General features: G+C 40.1%; 1 protein-coding gene across 2 annotated transcripts in view; it reads right to left on the bottom strand.

Annotated features, from left to right (window-relative positions):
- The window catches only part of jph2 (junctophilin 2), a 67703-nt gene that overhangs the window by 36171 nt on the left and 6816 nt on the right, over positions 1-24716 (bottom strand). For both annotated transcript variants that reach the window (XM_066702710.1, XM_066702709.1), the window contains exon 2: positions 20807-21617. In XM_066702710.1, coding sequence (XP_066558807.1) covers positions 20807-21617 — 811 coding nt within the window. The remainder of the gene's footprint in view (positions 1-20806; positions 21618-24716) is intronic.

Here is a 24716-nt window from a genome sequence, read left to right as displayed (position 1 = left end):
CTAGTGTCAGAAAGGAGGCCTGACTAAATAAGGAAAGGCTCAGGGTTGCTGTATCCCCATCGCAGGGGAATGCAACAGCTGATAGCTCCATTCCCCAGCTCTCAATTAGAGCTGCAGCTCTATAGCTTGCTTCTCTGTGAGCCCGTCTACTCTTAGACTTGTGTGTTCAAAACCACCAAGGCCGGGATCTTCAATACATCTGGCCAACATAAACAAAAAGGAACAATGTTTAGATGTTAGGCTCAAATTCTGGCTTGTCTGAACAACCCTTGACTTGCTGATGGCAGAGGGACATTTAAAAGGTTCAAACTGGCACAGCCAAAGCCTGTGAACATTAGCGATCTTGGGAAAATAATTGTGAAAAAAGTATATCTCATTCTTATTTATAATTTGAGTCATGAGTCATAAGTCATACAATCACATGTCAGGACTTGCAAAAATCCAGATCATGCAGTTCGTTGTGAATACAAATATGGATTGAAAATTGGAAGCTTGTTATAAATAAATGTATAATGTATTAAATGAGTTTAGAGTTATTTTCAGTGCAGGTTTGCTGGGGGAGTGTCGGGGTGGTGGCAGAGGTTGGGGGAGAAATAGTCTTCAGACTTCAGGCATATTTCTTTTGGAAAGTGTGAGTCACCCTGGGTAAGGGCTCCTGCTAGGAAATTAATCAATAATAATAAATAACAGGCAATGGGTCCTGTTACAGTTCTCTACGTATGGTTTGTAGGGCTCTTCTGCTTTGTTTTATGAATTATGAAGTGGAAACACTCATGTTGGTATTAATGCTGGTAACTGACATGCCTCAACAGTATGGGATAGACCTATGTCTTGAGTCAGTAGGGTTGTCTAATAGCCTAGTTCTGACGGTGGATGAATATTGCAGAGAGGCGATGAAACGGGAGTGATCAAGTATAATGGGGAACGTCTGTCAGTACTATTATATGAAGGCTTCAGTTATTTTTTTTCCAAGTGGTAAGAATTGCAGTGTAGTGCAATCTACATTAAAATCACACATTATACATCTTAACCATTAAACTACCAAGCATCACATTGATTGCAAAAATGTGTTTGAGCTTTACTATTGAATGGTAAGACAATGCACAGTTAACAAAGGATGACAAAGACAAAGGTCTAAAATTGCCAACATGCATTGATGTGGCCATGTCACAATCATATTCTCTATCTTATGAGAGGCTGTTCAAGTAAAAATTACAGCTGTCTGGATATGACATATGGTGAAATGGCTATAGTATATGTCTGATTTTTCTGTGAGTATATCAGCTTTTTCTGTGGATGTGCCAAGAAGCACGTGACATTATCAGCCAATCAAAGCTCCCCCATCAAAAACACTGCATGAGAGTTATTTCCTCTATAAGCATGGCAATGAAAACACTGAAAAAGTGTAGACAAAAATATATTTTTTAATTTGGTAGCCTACAACATAATTTTAATGAAAGAACATCCACAAAAGTCTTCGTTGCGCCAAGGATTACGAAATAATAAAATAAATATGTTTTTGAAGTTGCAAATATATATACACACACACACACACACACACACACACACACACACACATTTTTAAATTATGAATTACAATGTTCTTTTTCTTAATTGATAAGTTAATTTGAGACTACAACTCCAATAATTCAGCCATATACTAAATAGGACAATTGGTTGTGGCAGCTGTAGGCTACTTTAAAACACACAGAGCTAATTATCTCAGTTAGCATAGTGTTCAAGGGTGCTGCTGTGATCCCGCCATTGCCAGTTCGAATCCCGATGTGTACTTGTTATTTCTTAAATATAGATTTTTTAATTGAATTATTTATATATATATAAGTATTTGATCCCCTGCTGATTTTGTACGTTTGCCCACTGACAAAGAAATGATCAGTCTATAATTTTAATGGTAGTTGTATTTTAACTGTGAGAGACAGAATAACAACAAAAAAATCCAGAAAAACGCATTTCAAAAAAGTTATAAATTGATTTGCATGATAATGAGGGAAATAAGTATTTGATCCCCTATCAATCAGCAAGATTTCTGGCTCCCAGGTAGCTTTTATATAGGTAACGAGCTGAGATTACGAGCACTCTCTTAAAGGGAGTGCTCCTAATCTCAGCTCGTTACCTGTATAAAAGACACCTGTCCACAGAAGCAATCAATCAATCAGATTCCAAACTCTCCACCATGGCCAAGACCAAAGAGCTGTCCAAGATGTCAGGGACAAGATTGTAGACCTACACAAGGCTGGAATGGGCTACAAGACCATCGCCAAGCAGCTTGGTGCAATTATTTGCAAATGGAAGAAACACAAAATAACTGTCAGTCTCCCTCGCTCTGGGGCTCCATGCAAGATCTCACCTCGTGGAGTTTCAATGATCATGATCATGGTCCCCCTGCTCAAGAAAGCACATGTACAGGCCCATCTGAAGTTTGCCAATGAACATCTGAATGATTCAGAGGAGAACTGGGTGAAAGTGTTGTGGTCAGATGAGACCAAAATCAAGCTCTCTGGCATGGTTGGTTTGGAGGAGGAGGAATACTGCCTATGACCCCAAGAACACCCTCCCCACCGTCAAACATGGAGGTGGAAACATTATGCTTTGGGGGTATTTTTCTGCTAAGGGGACAGGACAACTGCACCGCATCAAAGGGATGATGGACGGGGCCATGTACCATCAAATCTTGGGTGAGAACCTCCTTCCCTCAGCCAGGGCATTGAAAATGGGTCATGGATGGGTATTCCAACATGACAATGACCCAAAACACCCAGCCAAGGCAACAAAGCAGTGGCTCAGGAAGAAGCACATTAAGGTCCTGGAGTGGCCTAGCCAGTCTCCAGACCTTTATCCCATAGAAAATCTGTGGAGGGAGCTGAAGGTTCGAGTTGCCAAACGTCAGCCTCGAAACCTTAATGACTTGGAGAGGATCTGCAAAGAGGAGTGGGACAAAATCCCTCCTGAGATGTGTGCAAACCTGGTGGCCAACTACAAGAAATGTCTGACCTCTGTGATTGCCAACAAGGGTTTTGCCACCAAGTACTAAGTCGAAGGGGTCAAATACTTATTTCCCTCATTAACATGCAAATCAATTTATAACTTTTTTGAAATGCGTTTTTCTGGATTTTTTTGTTGTTATTCTGTCTCTCACTGTTAAAATACACCTACCATTAAAATTATAGACTGATCATTTCTTTGTCAGTGGGCAAATGTACAAAATCAGCAGGGGATCAAATACTTTTTCCCTCACTGTATATGTATATGTATATATATAATTTACTGGAGTGAAATGTTATCTGAGTAGAATGAACAATTGTAAGGTGATTAATAAGGCTTTTACACAGTTTTCTTAAGTAACAGGTTTGCAACACTACTACTAGCCTACTACTACTACTAATACCTCTACTACTACTAATAATAAAAGCCTTATTAATCACATTATAATTGTTCGTTCTACTCTGATACCGTTTAACTCCAGTAAATATATATATATATATATATATATATATATATATATATATATATTTACATACAATTAAATGTATAGTGCCTTGCGAAAGTATTCACCCCCCTTGGCATTTTTCCTGTTTTATTGCATTACAACCTGTAATTGAAATTGATTTTTATTTGGATTTCATGTAATGGACATACACAAAATAGTCCAAATTGGTGAAGTGAAATGAAAAAGATTACTTGTTTAAAAAATTCTAAAACCTAAAAAAAGGAAAAGTGGTACAGGCATATGTATTCACCCCCTTTGCTATGAAGTCCCTAAATAAGATCTGGTGCAACCAATTACCTTCAGAAGTCACATAATTAGTTAAATAAAGTCCACCTGTGTGCTATCTAAGTGTCACACGATCTGTCACACGATCTCAGTATATATACACCTGTTCTGAAAGGCCCCAGAGTCTGCAACACCACTGAGCAAGGGGCACCATGACAACCAAGGAGCTCTTCAAACAGGTCAGGGACAAAGTTGTGGGTTGGCTTGTAGAAAAATATCCAAAACATTAAACATCCCACGGAACACCGTTAAATCCATTAAAAAATTGAAAGAACATGGCACCACAATAAACCTGCCAAGAGAGGGCCATCCACCAAAACTCACGGACCAGGCAAGGAGGGCATTAATCAGAGAGGCAACAAAGAGACCAAAGATAACCCTGATGGTTATCAAGCTGCAAAGCTCCACAGTGGAGATTGGAGTATCTGTCCATAGGACCACTTTAAGCCGTACACTCCACAGAGCTGGGCTTTATGGAAGAGTGGCCAGAAAAAAGCCATTGCTTAAAGAAAAAAATAAGCAAACATGCTTGCTGTTCACAAAACGGCATGTGTGAGACTCCCCAAACATATGGAAGAAGGTACCCTGGTCAGATGAGACTAAAATTGAGCTCTTTCGCCATCAAGGAAAACGCTATGTCTGGTGCAAATCCAGCACCCCGAGAACACCATGCTGTGGGGATGTGTTTCATCAGCAGTGACTGGGAAACTGGTCAGAATTGAAGGAATGATGTATGGCGCTAAATACAGGGAAATTCTTGAGGGAAACTTGTTTCAGTCTTCCAGAGATTTGAGACTGGGATGGAGGTTCACATTCCAGCAAGACAATGACCCTAAGCATACTGCTAAAGCAATACTTGAGTGGTTTAAGGGGAAACATTTAAATGTCTTGGAATGGCCTAGTCAAAGCCCAGACCTCAATCCAATTGAGAGTCTGTGGTATGATTTAAAGATTGCTGTACACCACCAGCGGAACCCATCCAACTTGAAGGAGCTGGAGCAGTTTTGCCTTGAAGAATGGGTAAAAATCCCAGTGGCTAGATGTACCAAGTTTATAGAGACGTACCCCAAGAGACTTGCAGCTGTAATTGCTGCAAAAGGTGGCTCTACAAAGTATTGACTTTGGGGAGGTGAATAGTTATGCACGCACAAGTTTTCAGTTTATTTGTGTTATTTCTTGTCTGTTTGAAAATAAAAAATATTTTGCATCTTCAAAGTGGTAGGCTTGTTGTGTAAATCAAATGATACAAACCCCCAAAAAATCTATTTTAATTCCAGGTTGTAAGGCAACAAAATACGAAAAATGCCAAGGGGGGGAATACTTTTGCAAGGCACTGTATACACAGTTGAAACACACTACACGTTTCACGATTAATCATACAGTAACAGCAGCTACAATATAACAGGTTATAATTTAAGTGTGCACATTTCAGTCATGGACTTATGCACACATTTATTAATCCAGTCCTTAATGTTTTAGTGGGAAACCCAGATCTGCTGTATGTATTATGTATTCATTAATTTAACATGTAAATGGGCACACATTAACTAAATCATTTTTATGGTCATGGTCAATGCAGAGCTGTTGTACAACAGACCTGCACACCATTCACAGCCTGAAACACCATCCAGTTGTTCATAAAATATTAATAAAATCGGCTTCTACCGTTCCGATTATTTTTCTTAAGTTTTATTTTGTTAACTTATCATGGCAGTGCACCGGGGTCCTGTTAAATCCATGTTTGGCAAGTTTTTAATACACTCGGATATTAACTGTAAGCAGTATTCTGTATGTGGACTTCACTCCATGCTGCTAATAAAACTAATTTAATTGTTATCCCACATGGCACTTCATTATGTATCTGATGCATTTATCTTCCGGACACATCCGCCAGTGGAAATTACTGTGGACATTCACCTCAACCAAAACTATCTGCAAACTGGGCCATGGTAGATTGTCTAGCTATCTTAGCAACAAAGTGTGCCTAAAAGCAGACAGACCAAATCAGCCAAAAATCACAGACTGTCAAAGCTGCACTAGGCCTACGTGCATCATCAACACAAGACAATGGGCTCTTATACTTTTGATCAAATCTTTGAGAGACATTACTTGCGTTTACACTGCCATTTCTGATACGGATCAAATGCATTGGAAAATTTGATCAGGATCAGTGATGCTACCGATACCGATGCATTTTTAGAAAGAGAAGTGATAAATATATTTTTTCTTTTTGGTTTATACTTATTGGTTTAAGGTTAGCTATGAATTGAGGGCTTATCTGCACTGGACAGTTATTTGAGTTCTATTCTGGTCTTGTTGACACTAGCACCAGCAGTCCTTCCCCCTGCAGGTTCAGAAAATCACCATAAGGGTATGTGGCACAAAGTCAGCCTGCTTTGTAGGAAGTACAGTTGACCCTAAGTTTTCAGGTCAGTGAAATGAGATGGACTGATTTAAGCTCAAGCTTACTGACAAACAGTAACAACGGCAACTTGTTTCTCACTGTATAATCACCAAGAGATTCTGTCAGAGCACTGCCGCAGATTTTCCACTGAAATACCATCTGGTGTGCACTTCATCTCCCACTGCCAGTCAGGAGGAGCCTCCTGAGCCACAGTGAAATGGCCTATAATGATATTATAACAAGATCAAACTCGAGCTTTGCACAGGACGCAGTCAGGCTCAGTCTTTACAAAAGGGCTATCACAAACTGTAGCTTTTCAAGGGAATGCAAACTGAACTACATAACACACAACTGTAGACACTACCGTATGGTTCTGTTGTATGTGAAACAAAATCATTTATGAAGTGGTTCCACATTGGAAGTATCTTTTTCTAAATCTGTTATTTGTTGATGCTCAGTCAAGTGGTGGGTAAGATGCTCTCGGGCATTAACTAACTTTAGGTACAGTACTAGGTGCTTATGTACTTAGTCTGCAACACTATAGAGAACTAATTAGTTGCAGACATAGTATGGGCACCCTCAAGGTTCTTGCAAGTATAGATTATTTGAGCCAAGTGTGATTTTAATGTTGAATGGTAGTTGGGGTTTCTGGTTTAAAAGTCATCACCCGCCAGGGTGAGGATTACATGGTTGTGTTCTCTGTAGGGATTTACATGTATGTACAATTGCAAACAATGATGATACACAAAAACACAGCTAGAGTGCTCTGGTAGTCAAGTGCATATGTAGTGACTATTTGCAGTGATTATACAAGTTTGAAATCTTGGTTTCCACCAGAATTTTTATTTATTCATTTATTTATTTATTGGCCTTATCCAGGGCAACTTAGAAAATATAAGCGCAATACAAAGTGCAAAAATACAGAATAGCATCATGTGACCAGCTGCTTAACATACACACGATTGGGAACTCCCCTTTTGACAACATCGTTTTCTGATTCTTTTGGCCAGTGATTATTGCCACTTGCTGTCCCTGTTTAATGATTGCAAGAACAAAGTCCACATCGCTTGTTTGTGACATTTATCCCTTAAATAATTAAGCAAAGAAAAAGGAGCCAAATGTTAAGTTTCCATAAAGTATGTTGCAAAACCTGTGTAAAACAGAAATTGGACTCAGGTTTTCCCAGGAGTCATAGCCTCGAATTATTCTTCAGTGAGACTTGAATTCTAGTTTTAACTGCTTCCAGGTGGCACCATCAAATCTAATTCATGGAGCATAGGCTGTGAGTTTCTACACATACAATGTGTGACATCACCATTGGGTGTTTGGCCAGTATGAATTTTGCAAAGGATTTGTCATTAGTACTAATTGGTCTAACTAGCAACAGCTGCATTGGTAGCAGATGGATTTAAAAAAATAAGTTAAAGATCATTGACTGTTATACACAAATGAAAAGCATACCACCTATAGGGGGAATGTGGAGGCCTTACAATACATTTCTGAACTGAAAATACAGTCAACACATAACATTTAGTGGTAACCATGTGAAAAGGGCAAAAGCATTTTCAGCTGGCAAGAATCAACTAACCCCCCCCCCCCCCGTGTACCCCTTCTATTCTAACTCCTAATAATTAGTATTATTAAAGGCCATGGTAAAGTCACGCTTAGGGAGTTGCGTTTTCCAAGTTTTAAAAGTAGGTATGATGGCCTGGAACAGACAGCTGCAATCTCTCCTACTGCAATCTCTCCTACTGGGTTAGTGTTACTCTAATTGTTCCATGGGGAAGTGCCTTCCCCCTCTACAGACTTGAAGTGGGTGAAGCTATTTCTGGAGCAGTGTAAAGTTACAGCATGACAAATATTCATGGAGTAATCACAATCAGTTGATACTCCCTGCATATCGCAGATGTTGGTAGCTGCTGAACTTAACTACCAGCTCCACAGAGAAATCTATATTTACAGGTTAAGCAGCCTCACACTCGCTAATAATTGCAAAGGGGAATGCCTCACCAAGGGCCAAAGAAAACCTTTCAGAAGTTACAAGGCAAGACTCTGACCTGCCTTCTGTTTGGACACAGTTCAATTTGTAAGTGCGTGTGTGTATGTATGTATGTGTATATATATATATATATATATATATATATATATATATACCGATCAGCCATAACATTATGACCACTGACAGGTGAAGTGAATAACACTGATAATCTCGTTATCATGGCACCTGTGAGTGGGTGGGATATATTAGGCAGCAAGTGAACATTTTGTCCTCAAAGTTGATGTGTTAGAAGCAGGAAAAATGGGCAAGCGTCAGGATCTGAGCGACTTTGACAAGGGCCAAATTGTGATGGCTAGACGACTGGGTCAGAGCATCTCCAAAACTACAGCTATTGTGGGGTGTTCCCAGTCTGCAGTGGTCAGTACCTATCGAAAGTGGTCCAAGGAAAGAAAAATACTGAACCGGCTTCAAAAAAAGGACCAAAAAACATTGGCCAAAATGGTTTAATAGAGGTATGCAAAAAAATATCAAGAGAAAGAAAATGTTGTATAGCGCATACAAAAGGGATGGAGATTAAACAAAATACATAGAATATGTTGAGCTGCAAAGAGATCTTAAGAAAGGGATCAGGAAAGCAAAGAGGAAAATAGAAAGAAACATAGCTCTTGGAGCTAAAATTAATGCAAAGAGCTCTTTTCAATACTACAACAGCAAGAGGTCAATAAAGGAGGAAGTGAAACATATAAAGGGCAAAGATGGAAGTATCTTGGAAAATGAACAAGATGTGGCAAATGTTCTAAATGAGTATTTCACAGAGGTTTTTACAAAAGAAAAGGGAAAACATTCCACAGGTTAACAATCAGTCCAGTCAAATCCTAAGAGAGATCAGGATAAATGAGGAGGAGGTACTAAAGGGACTAGCAGAATTAAAAACAAACAAATCACCTGGGCCAGATGGTATATTTCCAACAGTACTTAAAGAAATTTGGGAAATTATTTATAGGCCACTAACTGAAATATTCCAAATGACACTTAGAACAGAGGATGTGCCAACTGACTGGAAGACAGCAAATGTCATACTAATCCACAAGAAAGGGGACAAAACTGAGCCAGGAAATTACAGACCAATTAGTCTCACCTACATCACTTGATTTGACAGAAATAGAGGAGCATCTTAATGAAAACCATATTCTTGGAGATAGTCAACATGAGTTTAGATGAGGCAGATCATGTCTTACTAATTTATTAGAATTTTTTGAACATGCAACTGCAGCTGTAGATCATGTGAAAGCATATGATATGATATACTTAGATTTTCAAAAAGCTTTTGATAAGGTTCCACACCAAAGACTGATCCTCAAATTGGAAGCTGTTGACATTCAGGGTAATGTAAGTAAATGGATTATGAACTGGTTGATGTATAGGAAACAGAGGGTGTCGATTAGAGGAATTGCCTCTAACTGGAGTGAGGTTGTTAGTGGAGTTCCACAGGGATCAGTACTAGGGTCTCTGCTTTTTCTTATCTATATTAATGATCTGGACTGTTGGATAGTTAGCAAACTTGTCAAATTTGCAGATGATACTAAAATAGTTGACACAGCAGGTACAATCTCGGCAGCACAGGCTATTCAAAGGGACTTAGATAACATTCAGTTGTGGGCCGACACCTGGCAGATGAAATTCAATGTGGACAAGTGCAAGGTAATACATGCAGGTAACAAAAATGTCCACTATAATTACACTATGGGAGGAATAGAACTAGATGAAGTATCGTATGAGAAAGACCCAGGAGTCTATGTGGACTCCTCACTTTCTCCATCAAAAAATTGTGGGGAAGCAATAAAAAGGCAAACAAGTGTATATTGTCAAAAGTGTAGAATTTAAAACAAGGGAAGCAATGTTAAGACTGTACAATGTGCTAGTTAGACCTCATCTGGGATACTGTGTACAGTTCTGGGCACCACACTTCAAGAAGGATATCGCTGCTCTAGAGGCAGTTCAGAGGAGAGCAACCAGACTTATTCCAGGTCTGAAGAGAATGTCTTACTCGGAGGGTACTGAACCTTTTCACCCTGGAACAGAGCAGACTACGTGGGGACTTGATCCAAGTTTTCAAAATCTTGAAGGGCATCGACCACATCAAACCAGAGGAGCTTTTCCAGATCAGCAGGGACACACGCACCCAGGGACACAAATGGAAATTGGGCATTCAAAATGGAAAAAAGGAGACACTTCTTCACACAGAGAGTAGTCACAATCTGGAACAAACTCCCCAGCAATGTGGTAGATGCTGAAAGTTTGGGAACATTTAAATAGGATAGGATCCTTGGATCACTCAGTTATTAACGGACACCAAACGAGCACGATGGGTCGAATGGCCTCCTCTCGTTTGTAAACTTTCTTATGTTCTTATGTTCTTATTGATGCACGTGGGGAGCGAAGGCTGGCCCGTGTGGTCCGATCCAACAGACGAGCTACTGTAGCTCAAATTGCTGAAAAAGTTAATGCTGGTTCTGATAGAATGGTGTCAGAACACACAATGCATCGCAGTTTGTTGTGTATGGGGCTGTGTAGCCGCAGACCAGTTGGGTGCCCATGCTGACCCCTATCCACTACCGAATACACGCCTACAATGGGCACGTGAGCATCAGAACTGGACCACGGAGCAATGAAAGAAGGTGGCCTGGTCTGATGAATCACGAGTTCAAGGTGTTTACTTGGCCTCCAAATTCCCCAGATCTCAATCCAATCGAGCATCTGTGGGATGTGCTGGACAAACAAGTCCGATCCATGGAGGCCCCACCTTGGACTTAAAGGATCTTCTGCTAACATCTTGGTGCCAGATACCAAAGCACATTTTCAGAGGTCTAGTGGAGTCCATGCCTTGACGGGTCAGGGCTGTTTTGGCGGCAAAAGGGGTGGTCATAATGTTATTGCTGATCGGTGTGTGTATATATATATAATGTTTGTATGTGTATATATAAGCATTACGAAACACTTTTTAGTGACCTCCTTTCCCTCAGTTTTCATAAACCATCATATATACAACACAGCATTTGTCAGTACAGGGATATCCATGGAAAATGAGAATTGGGCAATTATGCTGATCATTTTGTCCTGAATATAACTTCAGTATATTAGATACATTGTATTAGATATATTAACTATAAAATATTAATTCAGGTATAGTTCTGGCACTGGAGGTTCACAATGAGATGCTGGATTTATTTTTTTTAGATCAGGTGTTTCTTTTGAAACTGTCCTAGTCTGTACTGTTCAGCTTTGAGTGGCATCTATTGAGGGGTTCTGGTTCATATTAACTTTAGTTAGATATTAGCACAATACGTCCAGTGATGGGAAAACAAAGGTTATAAATCCAGTTGTCTAAATGACTCGCACCATTCATTGGACGGAATGTTTTTCAGCGTTTCCACTGACTTTAATGAAGATTTTACTAAACTCTCCTTACTGATCCGCAATACCTGTTCAGAGTTTATTGAACACTGATTCAGCTTGATTCAAATAGTAACAGATTCAGTTAGTCATGAATTGAGAGACCTTAATATGATTCAGTCAATTGATCAGAATCTTCAAGGTTTTCAACAGGATGAGTCAGTGTTCGACAAGATCTCAACCAATGTTGTTAGTACAGATTAATTAATGATATATTTTGAGCAAAATTAAATGGCAGAATAACACTTCAGCTACAACCATATGCTCTCAATATTCACTCTCTGTTGATCTCGGAATTCACAGATTTTGAAGATGGAAGAGGGAGTGTATTGCTGGTGAACTTTATATAGCTGGACACCCAAGAGCCTGTTTTCAGCAGGGGGTTCAGACAGCCTGACATTCATTCCGGACCGGGCAGGGCAAAGCTTCAAATGACCGTGGAATGTTCACATTTTTTTTTGTAGGCTCGAAAAGTTCTGAATTACATATTATATATAATTGAGAGTTGGAACATACAAGAAACTGAAAGCAAGACCCTCACCTTAGCCATTGTGGTTCTGTATCATTTGTATTAGGAAGGGAACCCTCATGATATTAATGCATTTTTATGACCTTTATGATTTTGAAATGCACTTGCAGTATTTGTCAAAGTAGTTTTGTTACAAACAGAATCTCATGCCAAGCTGTTGAAACATGACAATTTGCTTGTGTTGTGTTTGAAAATGTGCTAGCTGTCTCAGAAGCATCACAAGTCATCACATTAAACAGATGTTGGTTGCAGTGCAGTAATTTATGAATGGCCACTAAGTATTATTCGCATTTGGAATGCCATTATCCAATTCAATCTGTCATTATCCGACTATACCATACACTAATTTTCCAGTTATCTGTCCAGTACAGATGATGGTATTAATTCCAATCAATATATGCATTGCAAGCTGTATACTGCAATTCATAATGGAAAAATTTGTTTGTATTAGATTATTGTAACAGGATAGCAAAACAAGGAGGGTTAGGTTAGCCGACAGGAGTTTGACTTAACACTCCATAGAAAATAAAATAATAACCGAGCCTTCAAACTCAGAGAGGATTTCCAACAAAACAAACAGGCACGTGGGGAATCTTTCATTGACTCTCCTCAACACAGAAATGACAGGGAGGTTGAGTAATGTGAGGCACAGTTGTCGTGAAAGCACTGAATGCCGTCTGAAGCAGGGCTGTAAGTGCATCAGACTACCTGGTGCAAAGGACTTAAATGAGAGGCAGCTGCCGACGCTGATGAGAGAAAACCATGCCCTCACCAACAGCTTTCCTGTGACAGGGCTGACCTGTTACAATCATCATGATTATAGTGGCATGTATTTAATAAAATGTGATTATCTGAAGTACAGTCCCCTGTTGTTGTCTTACTATTTGTTTTTATTTTAGCAAATGAAGCCATGACAATGCATAACAAGCTCACCATAATGTGATTCATTTCACTCCCCCATCATCAAAGAACATCCTAACTGCTAGATTCCACACTATTGTCCAAGAACCTAGGTAATAACATTTTCCTGGCTATGACTCTGGGAGTACTTTGGTAACTTCAGGTAGAGAGAAGGGAGGAGGGACTACACAGCAATATTAAAAGATTGTGTACTTCACAGCTTGTTTTAACTATTTATATGTCCAGAAAAATAAGATGGATAATAAAAAGATACATCAGCATAGTCTACAATCAGTTCTGCAAGTTTCAACATTTATTGTATTTTGTAAATTGTACTTTGTATTGATATACACTCACCTAAAGGATTATTAGGAACACCTGTTCAATTTCTCATTAATGCAATTATCTAACCAACCAATCACATGGCAGTTGCTTCAATGCATTTAGGGGTGTGGTCCTGGTCAAGACAATCTCCTGAACTCCAAACTGAATGTCTGAATGGGAAAGAAAGGTGATTTAAGCAATTTTGAGCGTGGCATGGTTGTTGGTGCCAGATGGGTCGGTCTGAGTATTTCACAATCTGCTCAGTTACTGGGATTTTCACGCACAACCATTTCTAGGGTTTACAAAGAATGGTGTGAAAAGGGAAAAACATCCAGTATGCGGCAGTCCTGTGGGCGAAAATGCCTTGTTGATGCTAGAGGTCAGAGGAGAATGGGCCGACTGATTCAAGCTGATAGAAGAGCAACTTTGACTGAAATAACCACTCGTTACAACCGAGGTATGCAGCAAAGCATTTGTGAAGCCACAACACGTACAACCTTGAGGCGGATGGGCTACAACAGCAGAAGACCCCACCGGGTACCACTCATCTCCACTACAAATAGGAAAAAGAGGCTACAATTTGCACAAGCTCACCAAAATTGGACAGTTGAAGACTGGAAAAATGTTGCCTGGTCTGACGAGTCTCGATTTCTGTTGAGACATTCAGATGGTAGAGTCAGAATTTGGCGTAAACAGAATGAGAACATGGATCCATCATGCCTTGTTACCACTGTGCAGGCTGGTGGTGGTGGTGTAATGGTGTGGGGGATGTTTTCTTGGCACACTTTAGGCCCCTTAGTGCCAATTGGGCATCGTTTAAATGCCATGGCCTACCTGAGCATTGTTTCTGACCATGTCCATCCCTTTATGACCACCATGTACCCATCCTCTGATGGCTACTTCCAGCAGGTTAATACACCATGTCACAAAGGTCGAATCATTTCAAATTGGTTTCTTTAACATGACAATGAGTTCACTGTACTAAACTGGCCCCCACAGTCACCAGATCTCAACCCAATAGAGCATCTTTGGGATGTGGTGGAACGGGAGCTTCGTGCCCTGGATGTGCATCCCACAAATCTCCATCAACTGCAAGATGCTATCCTATCAATATGGGCCAACATTTCTAAAGAATGCTTTCAGCACCTTGTTGAATCAATGCCACGTAGAATTAAGGCAGTTCTGAAGGCGAAAGGGGGTCAAACACAGTATTAGTATGGTGTTCCTAATAATCCTTTAGGTGAGTGTATACATATACAGTGAGGGGAAAAAAGTATTTGATCCCCTGCTGATTTTGTACGTTTGCCCACTGACAAAGAAATGATCAGTCTATAATTTTAATGGTAGGTGTATTTTAACAGTGAGAGACAGAATAACAACAAAAAAATCCAGAAAAAAATGCATTTCAAAAAAGTTAAACATTGATTTGCATGTTAATGAGGGAAATAAGTATTTGACCCCTTCGACTTAGTACTTGGTGGCAAAACCCTTGTTGGCAATCACAGACGTCAGACATTCCCTGTAGTTGGCCACCAGGTTTGCACACATCTCAGGAGGGATTTTGTCCCACTCCTCTTTGCAGATCCTCTCCAAGTCATTAAGGTTTCGAGGCTGACGTTTGGCAACTCGAACCTTCAGCTCCCTCCACAGATTTTCTATGGGATTAAGGTCTGGAGACTGGCTAGGCCACTCCAGGACCTTAATGTGCTTCTTCTTGAGCCACTCCTTTGTTGCTTTGGCTGTGTGTTTTGGGTCATTGTCATGCTGGAATACCCATCCATGACCCATTTTCAATGCCCTGGCTGAGGGAAGGAGGTTCTCACCCAAGATTTGATGGTACATGGCCCCGTTCATTGTCCCTTTAGCAGAAAAACACCCCCAAAGCATAATGTTTCCACCTCCATGTTTGACGGTGGGGATGGTGTTCTTGGGGTCATAGGCAGCATTCCTCCTCCTCCAAACACGGCGAGTTGAGTTGATGACAAAGAGCTTGATTTTGGTCTCATCTGACCACAACACTTTCACCCAGTTCTCCTCTGAATCATTCAGATGTACAGGCCCATCTGAAGTTAGCCAATGAACATGACCTTTCTTGAGCAGGGGGACCTTGCGGGCGCTGCAGGATTTCAGTCCTTCACGGCGTAGTGTGTTACCAATTGTTTTCTTGGTGACTATGGTCCCAGCTGCCTTGAGATCATTAACAAGATCCTCCCGTGTAGTTCTGGGCTGATTCCTCACCGTTCTCATGATCACTGAAACTGAATCATTGAAACTCCACGAGGTGAGATCTTGCATGGAGCCCCAGACCGAGGGAGACTGACAGTTATTTTGTGTTTCTTCCATTTGCGAATAATTGCACCAACTGTTGTCACCTTCTCACCAAGCTGCTTGGCGATGGTCTTGTAGCCCATTCCAGCCTTGTGTAGGTCTACAATCTTGTCCCTGACATCCTTTGACAGCTCTTTGGTCTTGGCCATTGTGGAGAGTTTGGAATCTGATTGATTGATTGCTTCTGTGGACAGGTGTCTTTTATACAGGTAACGAGCTGAGATTAGGAGCACTCCCTTTAAGAGAGTGCTCCTAATCTCAGCTCGTTATCTGTATAAAAGACACCTGGGAGCCAGAAATCTTGCTGCTTGATAGGGGATCAAATACGTATTTCCCTCATTAACATGCAAATCAATTTATAACTTTTTTGAAATGCATTTTTCTGGATTTTTTGTTGTTATTCTGTCTCTCACTGTTAAAATACACCTACCATTAAAATTATAGACTGATCATTTCTTTGTCAGTGGGCAAACGTACAAAATCAGCAGGGGATCAAATACTTTTTTCCCTCACATATATATAATATGAATCCTTGGTTCCATTCTGTTGGTACAAATAACTCACACTGGTCTTTCTTTTCTGGATTGAAGTGATGTATAGAGGTTAATATTAGTTTCCAAATGGAATGTATTATACATCTATATGACTGCCATTGGGCAGGAAATTTATACTGACTGGTACACAAATTGAGCTAATTTATGATTTACACTCAACTGTTCTTTTTTTTTCATACTGCCTTACAAGCTGCTTTGTCCGTATATTAAGAATCCCTTTGCTGCGACAGTAGGGACTTTACCTTGTGGACACCCTATAGGAAATGGAATAGTCCAGTTGATTTTGAACTTGACCCGTTTTGTGCAGGGTGCCACCCATCTTCTCTTATATTTACCCTGTTGTGGAAGTAATCTGAATCCCACTTGTAATAAGGCAACTCTGTGGCACGATATCGGAAGCCAAACAAGGATTCTGTGAATATAATTTAGTCATTTTTTTCTAGAGCAGGGGTCCCCAGACTATGGAACATTGGCAGCACCCTGCCCACCGACACATATTTTGCCCCGCCCACTGAGTCCAGTGACATATTACAGTTACTTGTGGCCCTTCATAACAGAATGTTAAACATAAGCCAGTACTATTATCAGCGAATCGGTGGCAGCTGTGCTGGACATACAGGTGCTGTGTGTGTTTGCCAGCCCTAGCGGCCTGTTATTTAACAATAAGTTTCTTTCCACGATCTGAAGTGACTGGAACAGACATGCAAAAAATCTGATTCGGTAACCAGTAATGAATAATAGGCTGTCATAAGCTGTCATCACTACAGGGAATACAGTGATAACATTCAATGACAGGTCAACCTTCAGACGGGTGAAACTTCCCAGAATTAAGTTAAATATGTTTTGCTTATGTAACTGCTGTAATGTTACTGATAATGGGGGCAATTTTTTATTGACAATTAAACTATACCAATAAAAAGAAAAAAAACATTGTACAGATACACCATATACCGGGAGGCTAGGAAGTCTCTTTTTCAGTTGTAACAAAAGAGACTAAGCTTGTTTGTTTTACCAACTTCACAGAGGACACAGACTAGACCTGTCTAAAACACCTTTCAGGCTTGCTTTTGCAGAGTGCTAAGTTGAGACCATCTAACTGTGCCCAATAAAATAGCCATCTCAATTCAGAAGTGAGAAACAAGCCCTGGGATGAGGCTACTGCCTTTTAATGGAGTCATCACTTCGCAGCTTGGCTTTGGGGGAGAAAGAAGAGAGCTTATGGCCTTGTAAAATCTTTTCGTCTCACTAGTATAATATTTATATTTGAAAGTGGTTATGGCATGCTCTGGGACTTGTCATCAATATTGGAGAGGTAATAAACTGTGTGCTAATTTCAGTTGCTGCCTCCCTGATGAAGGCCTCTCCTTGTATGGTGATGCTTGAACCAATGGAACGTTGGCGCACTAAAAAAAAAAAAAGTATCAAAACATACAGTGGGGTCTCAGCCACAAGGATCTGGCTAGGAGCAGCTACAACTTAAATAGGACTTTATTACTAACACATCTCTAATACTTAACATGATGGGGGAGAGCGGACGGTAACAAAGGAACTGTTTATCACTCTGTAACCCTCTCTGGTCGTATTTATCTCTGGTCAGATAAATAAACACATTGAGGCTAATTTCTCAAGCAGCTATTCCTAAAATGCTGTTGTATGCTTTCCGTGGTTTTCTCTGAAAACAAGCTTGCTGTTTAAGCTCTGCAAATATATGATATCCTGTTTGAAATGTCATTTTTTGGAACTGCAACTAACTTTGTTAGTGATTAACCCTACAAATTGCCCCCCGAGCAATGCTGCTTTTATAATCAAGAGACTGTATGAATCAGTGGAAGCTCAGAAACAGGCTCCAACAGCTTTGGAAAAACCTGAACATGCTTACAGTTCAAAATGGTTTCAACACACAAAAGCACTGACAATCTATGCTATTTAAATGTGTGGTGGGTAGAACACCCAAAAACACCCAACCTAGGCAATCTTTATCTTATCCATCTCTGTTCACAATTCATAATGGCTATAGCTATTGCTAAACCCAGCTCTGTCATATGTGCAAGGGTTGTCAAATAACTAAAGCTTCAGTTATTCCATCTTAAGTTCAGAGGGATCATAAATGTACACCGATCACCCATAACATTATGACCACCTGCCTAATATTGTGTAGGTCCCCCTTTTGCTTCCAAAACAGCCCTGACCCATCGAGGCATGGACTCTACTAAACCTCTGAAGGTGTGCTGTGGTATCTGTCACCAAGACATTAGCAGCAGATCCTTTAAGTCCTGTAAGTTGCGAGGTGGGGCCTCCATGGATCGGACTTGTTTGACCAGCACATCCCACAGATGCTCGATTGGATTGAGATCTGGGGAATTTGGAGGCCAAGTCAACACCTTGAACTCGTGATTCATCAGACCAGGCCACCTTCCTCCATTGCTCCGTGATCCAGTTCTGATGCTCATGTGCCCATTGTAGGCGCTTTCGGCAGTGGACAGGGGTCAGCATGGGCACCCTGACTGGTCTGCGTCTACGCAGCCCCATACGCGATGTACTGTGTGTTCTGACACCTTTCTATCAGAACCAGCATTAACTTTCTCAGCAATTTGAGCTACAGTAGCTCGTTTGTTGGATTGGACCACACGGGCCAGCCTTCGCTCCCCACGTGCATCAATGAGCCTTGGCCGCCCATGACCAATTCATTAGAATTGTTTTTCAATAACATGATTCAGGGAACGTTAACTACTAGCAAATGTATGATAATGCAAGGAAAATGAACTCAGTGATATTCAGTTACAGTGGATCATTAATCTAATTCAACCAAACTAAATATAAGATAATAATAATAATAATAATAATAATAATAATAATAATAATAGGACATCCAAATATGCACTGAATTTAATAACACTTAAGTAAAATAAATAAACAAATTCCTTTGTGCAGTGTAAGTAATATATTTTCAAAAGATAAAAACAAGCTTACTTATGGAAATCTAAAGGATATGGTGGCTACTCAGCACTAGGTGCTACACACCTATTTTGGACACACCGCAGCAGTAATGTACATACTATTATGTTTGATTCTGTCACAACCTACATACATACAGACAATTATGGGTATTGGGTAATATTTATTACTATTACATCCACAATATTGTGTTTGTACTGTAATACTACAAATACTAATCTTGTTTTCCCTGTCAGGACAATGGCATAGATTTGTGCACTACTATATTACTGAAGAGGTCTGCATTCGGGATGTGTCCAGACTCGAGTGCACTGCACAGTGTGGACTGATGTGATTTCTAATTTGATATATGTGTGTGTGCATGTATGTGTACAAATAACAGATCGTGAAACATGGCACTAGCCTGTCCAGCACACTGCCTTCATTCATCCACCTGCAGAGTCCTGTTCCTTTAATGCTGTGGCTTACTAACATATGGTAATGATTCGGTTATTGGAAACATGAGATGCAAATGTATTCCGGGCTGACATTGAACATGAGCATAGCACAATCAAATTTGAATTGCGTGAAAACCTTAATTAGACTGAATATACCAGTTTTTGTGCAATATTAGCGTGGTACATTCATCCAATAACTGCATAAAACAAACTGTGTTCAGTGGGGATAATAGCACACTGTGGAATTGCACAGGTGGGTTTGTGAGGCGCAAACAGGCTTACGTGACACAGGAAAACAATGCTATATAATAATGTTGCACAGGGATCTGTGCCATGTTTGAATCTCTCTCCTGTTTTGGCCAAGTCAAATTTTTCTTGCGCAGCACTCATTTTATGTGGAAATTGCACAAAGTTTGAATATCGGGCCCCATATGTATTGAATCAGTTTTAATTTGACCAAGAATGAGCATTGCTTTATTTCGGTGTTGCATAGCCATGTCCCTGTTGCCTTCTGCTGAAATTCAGCTACTTACCATTCTTTAAAAACCCATTCATGTCCGGCTTATCATTAACATATAGGCCTTTATGTTCCTTTATCCTCTACAGTATGGGGAAAAAAAAAAGCTACATGTGTCTACTGTATATCAAGAGACATACTGGAACCCTGCTTGCCTGAAGCATTTTATATTGGTTGAATTGACGTATCACTGTAGACTAACTGTTAAACTGAGGTTAACAATCAGTCCAGTCAAACCCTAAGAGAGATCAGCATAAATGAGGAGGCGGTATTAAAGGGATTAGCAGAATTAAAAACAAACAAATCACCTGGGCCAGATGGTATATTTCCAACAGTAAATGAGTGAAATTATTTATAGACCGCTAACTAAAATATTCCAAATGACACTTAGAACAGTGGATGTGCCAACTCACTGGAAAACTGCTAATGTCATACCTATCCACAAGAAAGGGGAAAAAACCGAGGCAGGAAATTACAGACCAATCAGTCTCACCTGTATTACACATTCGCACACTAATCTCCAACAAATTTTGACACTGTCTTTCTGATACTGCCAGTTTAATCTTTTTGAAATCTAACCTTGTCCACCCTCCTGCCTTCCTTGCCCCCTTACCTTGAGGCAGCAATCTCTGCTTTCTGCTTGGCGATGGCCGCTGCCCTCTGGGCACCTTCCACGCTGCGATCCACTTTCTGCCGGATCTTGGTGCTCTTAAGCGGGATGACCCTTTTCTTCATGCCCTTGACCAGCACGTTGTTCCTGTACTTGCCCTCTTCCTTGCGGCCTTCAGGGAAGGTAGTGCAACCGTAGCCATGTCGCTGGTTGTCCAGCCACTCGCCCTCATATTTCAGGCCACTGGAGCGCTCACTCACCCCGTACCCCGAGCGCTTGTCATTCTTCCATTCGCCCGTGTAGACCTCGGTGGTGGTGGCATCGATATCAGACTCCACGGGGGGGAAATCCTCTCCAGCCTCCATCTCGTCCCCCAGGCTGATGGTGGAGTTGGCGTCACTGGCAGCCGAACTCAACCCTGACTCACTCTTTAAGAAGCTGACCTTGCTCTTCTGGCTGGCTAGGGAGGTCCTTGATTCTGATTTCTTCAGCTTCCCCAGCAGCGATCCCCGGCGAAACAGCCCCTTCTTCTTGGGCTTGATGGCTTCAGGGTCTGCATAGAGGGTAAGAGCAAACCCCCCCCGGGTGGGGTTGGCGGAAGGTGGGCTGAGGGCTGTCTCTTGACCAGCAGCATTTGTGGTGGTGATGACGGGGATGTCCTGCTGCAGCAGGGTGCCGTTGCTGTGCTCGCTGCGCAGGGAGGTGAGGGAGGTGCGGAGAGGGGAGCGCACCACCGCCGCCATCCCGTAGGGGACACTCTGGCGCACACCGTAACCGTGACGCATGCCGCCTGTGAACTGCCCTTGGTAAGTACCTGGGGGGTAAAAAAAAAAAAAAGGAGAAAGGAAATGAACACAGTAAACATATTCGAGAGTGTTGGGCAGCTCTAAAGTGTCCTCCAAGTTTAGTAATGTAACTGGCAATTAAAAATATTTTCTTAATCTTCACTTAGTTCAGCAAACAAAAGCCAAACATCAGAATGGGGCTATTGAAGCCTCTTGAAACCCCCACCCCACTAGGTGGGATGGGTAATGAATCTGATGCAAGCGAAGTTACTGGGGTGCAAGAAGGGATGGGGAGATTACAGCCAGAGACTAAGGCCCTAAAGTTCATATTTAAGCACGCTATATAGGGGTCTCCACCAAAAGTGCACAACTGCAGTCATGGAGGGCTCCAATTTCTTCACCATTTCGTCCCACTGAACTACCTCGTTGAACCCCTTCTTAATTTAACTAAGGTGCTGATGATTCAAAGACAAATAAAATAAATATAAACCTCTGGATTGTGGCCCTCCAGGACTGAAGCTGAGACCTCTGACTGTTAATCATTATGTGCATTAGACATAAGAAAGGGGTGAAACTGGATGTGAAGTACATCATTAGTTCAATCAACTATTTAAAGAGACGGAATGAAAACCATAAGCACTGATCCACCTGCCAAGCACAAGTTCAAATCCCATACTAGTGATACCATTTTGTTTGATTTGCTTTAGGCCTAATGATGGTATAACAAAAGAACTAAACGGAGGGACATGATTTTGCTGGATTATTTTCCACTAGCTAATTGGTCCCACAAATTCATCAAGACCTCTCTTGTTTTTGGCAATGGTTATTTTGCACACATAAGGTAAGGATCCGATTCCTTACAATTAGAGCCTGATCGATACAGGGTTTTTTGGGTCCTATACAGATACCAATAATTGGGAAGCAAAATTTCCTGATTAGCGATATATCTGCCAATATTTACTTTATATTAGCATGCAAAACAGACATTTTCTAGCACGGATCCTTCAAATTTGGCTGTCATTTTCATCACAAATAACCACAAATCAAACATTGCAAAAAATAAATTAGAATAAAATTATTAATGTTCCATGCATTAGAACAAAGAACAAGGTATATGAACAATTTCAAAAAGATAGAAAAATGTGCATGTTCTATACATTAGTACAAATTATAACAGTGTTATAGTGCTATCTAGTGCTATATTTTCTTTAAATTGTTCACTGTGATCGGAGTTTGCTTGTCATTTTGAAGACAGTTTTTGCTTGCTTATATCCAGACAATACCTTCAATAAACATTTACTGTTTTTCTTTATTTTAATTGGTATTGTGAATTTTGAAAAGCAATTTTCAGTAAAAATGCACCTCTATACCATAGTATACGGTAATCGTTTGTCATGACAAGAATAAACATTAACCAAAACCATGGATACTCAAATGCAGCCCAGCTTTCTATTGGTTATGAGGTTTTTAGTAAAACACATGTTTATTGGTTTAAAAGCCCTGTTTCTCAATGGGTGTGTTTTTGTTTCACCACGGTGCTCAAAAGTGTGCACACGATGCCGCTGCGGATGAGAATTACTGGAGTCAGAAGCTTCCAGCAGAAAACTGAAACACAATAACTATGTTAAAAATTGTTAATAATTATAATAACAACTGTAAAACCAAATAAACATGTATTTATTATTAAGGCTAAAGTCTGAAGAAGGATTTTATGGTAATTTGAAAAAAATATTGGCCAATAGTTTGAGAATGTATCGGTGCATAATCAGAGGAATATGTGCCGATACCAATATTTATATTATATCTATATTTCTGCTCCGATATATTATCTTACAATGGGTTTATAATATGGGGCAGGAAATGGTTAGTCTCTCATCATATTATTGCTCTCTATGAAATCAACAGATAAGTGGCTCCTCAACTTCTTCAAAGGTTAATGTTCTTTGCCTAGTATACATAAACATGTCACCTTATAAATGCAATTTACCAAATTGATGTTGAAATGGGGGAGGGGGGGTTACTTGGTCTGATTTGGAATAAAACATCTCAGAAAATATTGACAACTGTGAGGTGCCTTCTTTAGGTAATGTGAAACATGATTTTGAAAATTGAAACCATAAAATACAGTTGGTTTGCCTACATGTTATCTTGTGTTATGTGTACTATGTTACGCCAAGCTGTTCTGAGGATATATAAAGAAAATTCCAGCGATTTCCGTCCAAATAAATTATGCATGTGATGCAAATATTTACAGAGTTATGGGCTTTTGAAATTGGGCCAGTCCTTTTAGGAGGAAATTTATTTTTTTAATGTCAGTTGAAGAGGTTAAAGTGTTTTTTCACCTGGTTTGCAAAATCTAAAATATACTGTACATGTACCAACTTTTTTCAAGCAGTGGGTGTTAAGAATTTCACTTTCCATGGTCTTGATTACATGTTCAAAATTGCAATAGTGGAATTCATACTTGGTTTCAAATAATACTCTTGCAGTACTTCTATATGTTTCATTCGTACCCCAATTATCTAGGGAGAGACCTTTTAATCACAGGTGCACTAATAACCCTCTTTTCAACTCAATTCAGACCTGGCCCTTTATGACCACCTACAAACAGTCACCAAAGGTGGAGAAGATCAGCATCAGATGATTTTATATGAATCTGAAGAAAGTGCGATGACACAGTCCACCCTTGATGAATATGGCTGAATCTTACAGATCACATTAGAAGTGCTTCTCAATGGTTATTTTTAATACACAGCCACACACCTAAGATAGAAGCAAACATAAGATAAGAACATTAAATTGCTTGGAAACTTGAGTTTACTTTTGTAGATTTGGAAAAAAATATTGTCCCGGAGAGAGTAGCAATTATATAGCTTGTGATTTGATTGACAGATTTAATTTTACAGTAGCTACAGGCAAAAATAGGCAAACAAACAATATCCTGGGAGTTTAATGTTCCAGTAGTTTCACATATTTGGGGAAAAATAAATATATAGTTTTGAAGCACCAGCTGGAGACTTTTACCATTGAATCAAGAGGTAATTTTAGACTATGGAAAAAGAGAAAGAAGACAATACACTTCAGCTGTATTTTTATGTTTTAATAACTTGTATGCCTTTCCAAAGGTA

The sequence above is a fragment of the Amia ocellicauda genome, chromosome 4, assembly GCF_036373705.1.
Source record: "Amia ocellicauda isolate fAmiCal2 chromosome 4, fAmiCal2.hap1, whole genome shotgun sequence".
NCBI lineage: Eukaryota > Metazoa > Chordata > Actinopteri > Amiiformes > Amiidae > Amia > Amia ocellicauda.
The sequence above is the reverse complement of the archived record's forward strand: the minus strand, read 5'-3'. Positions and strand labels throughout refer to the sequence as shown.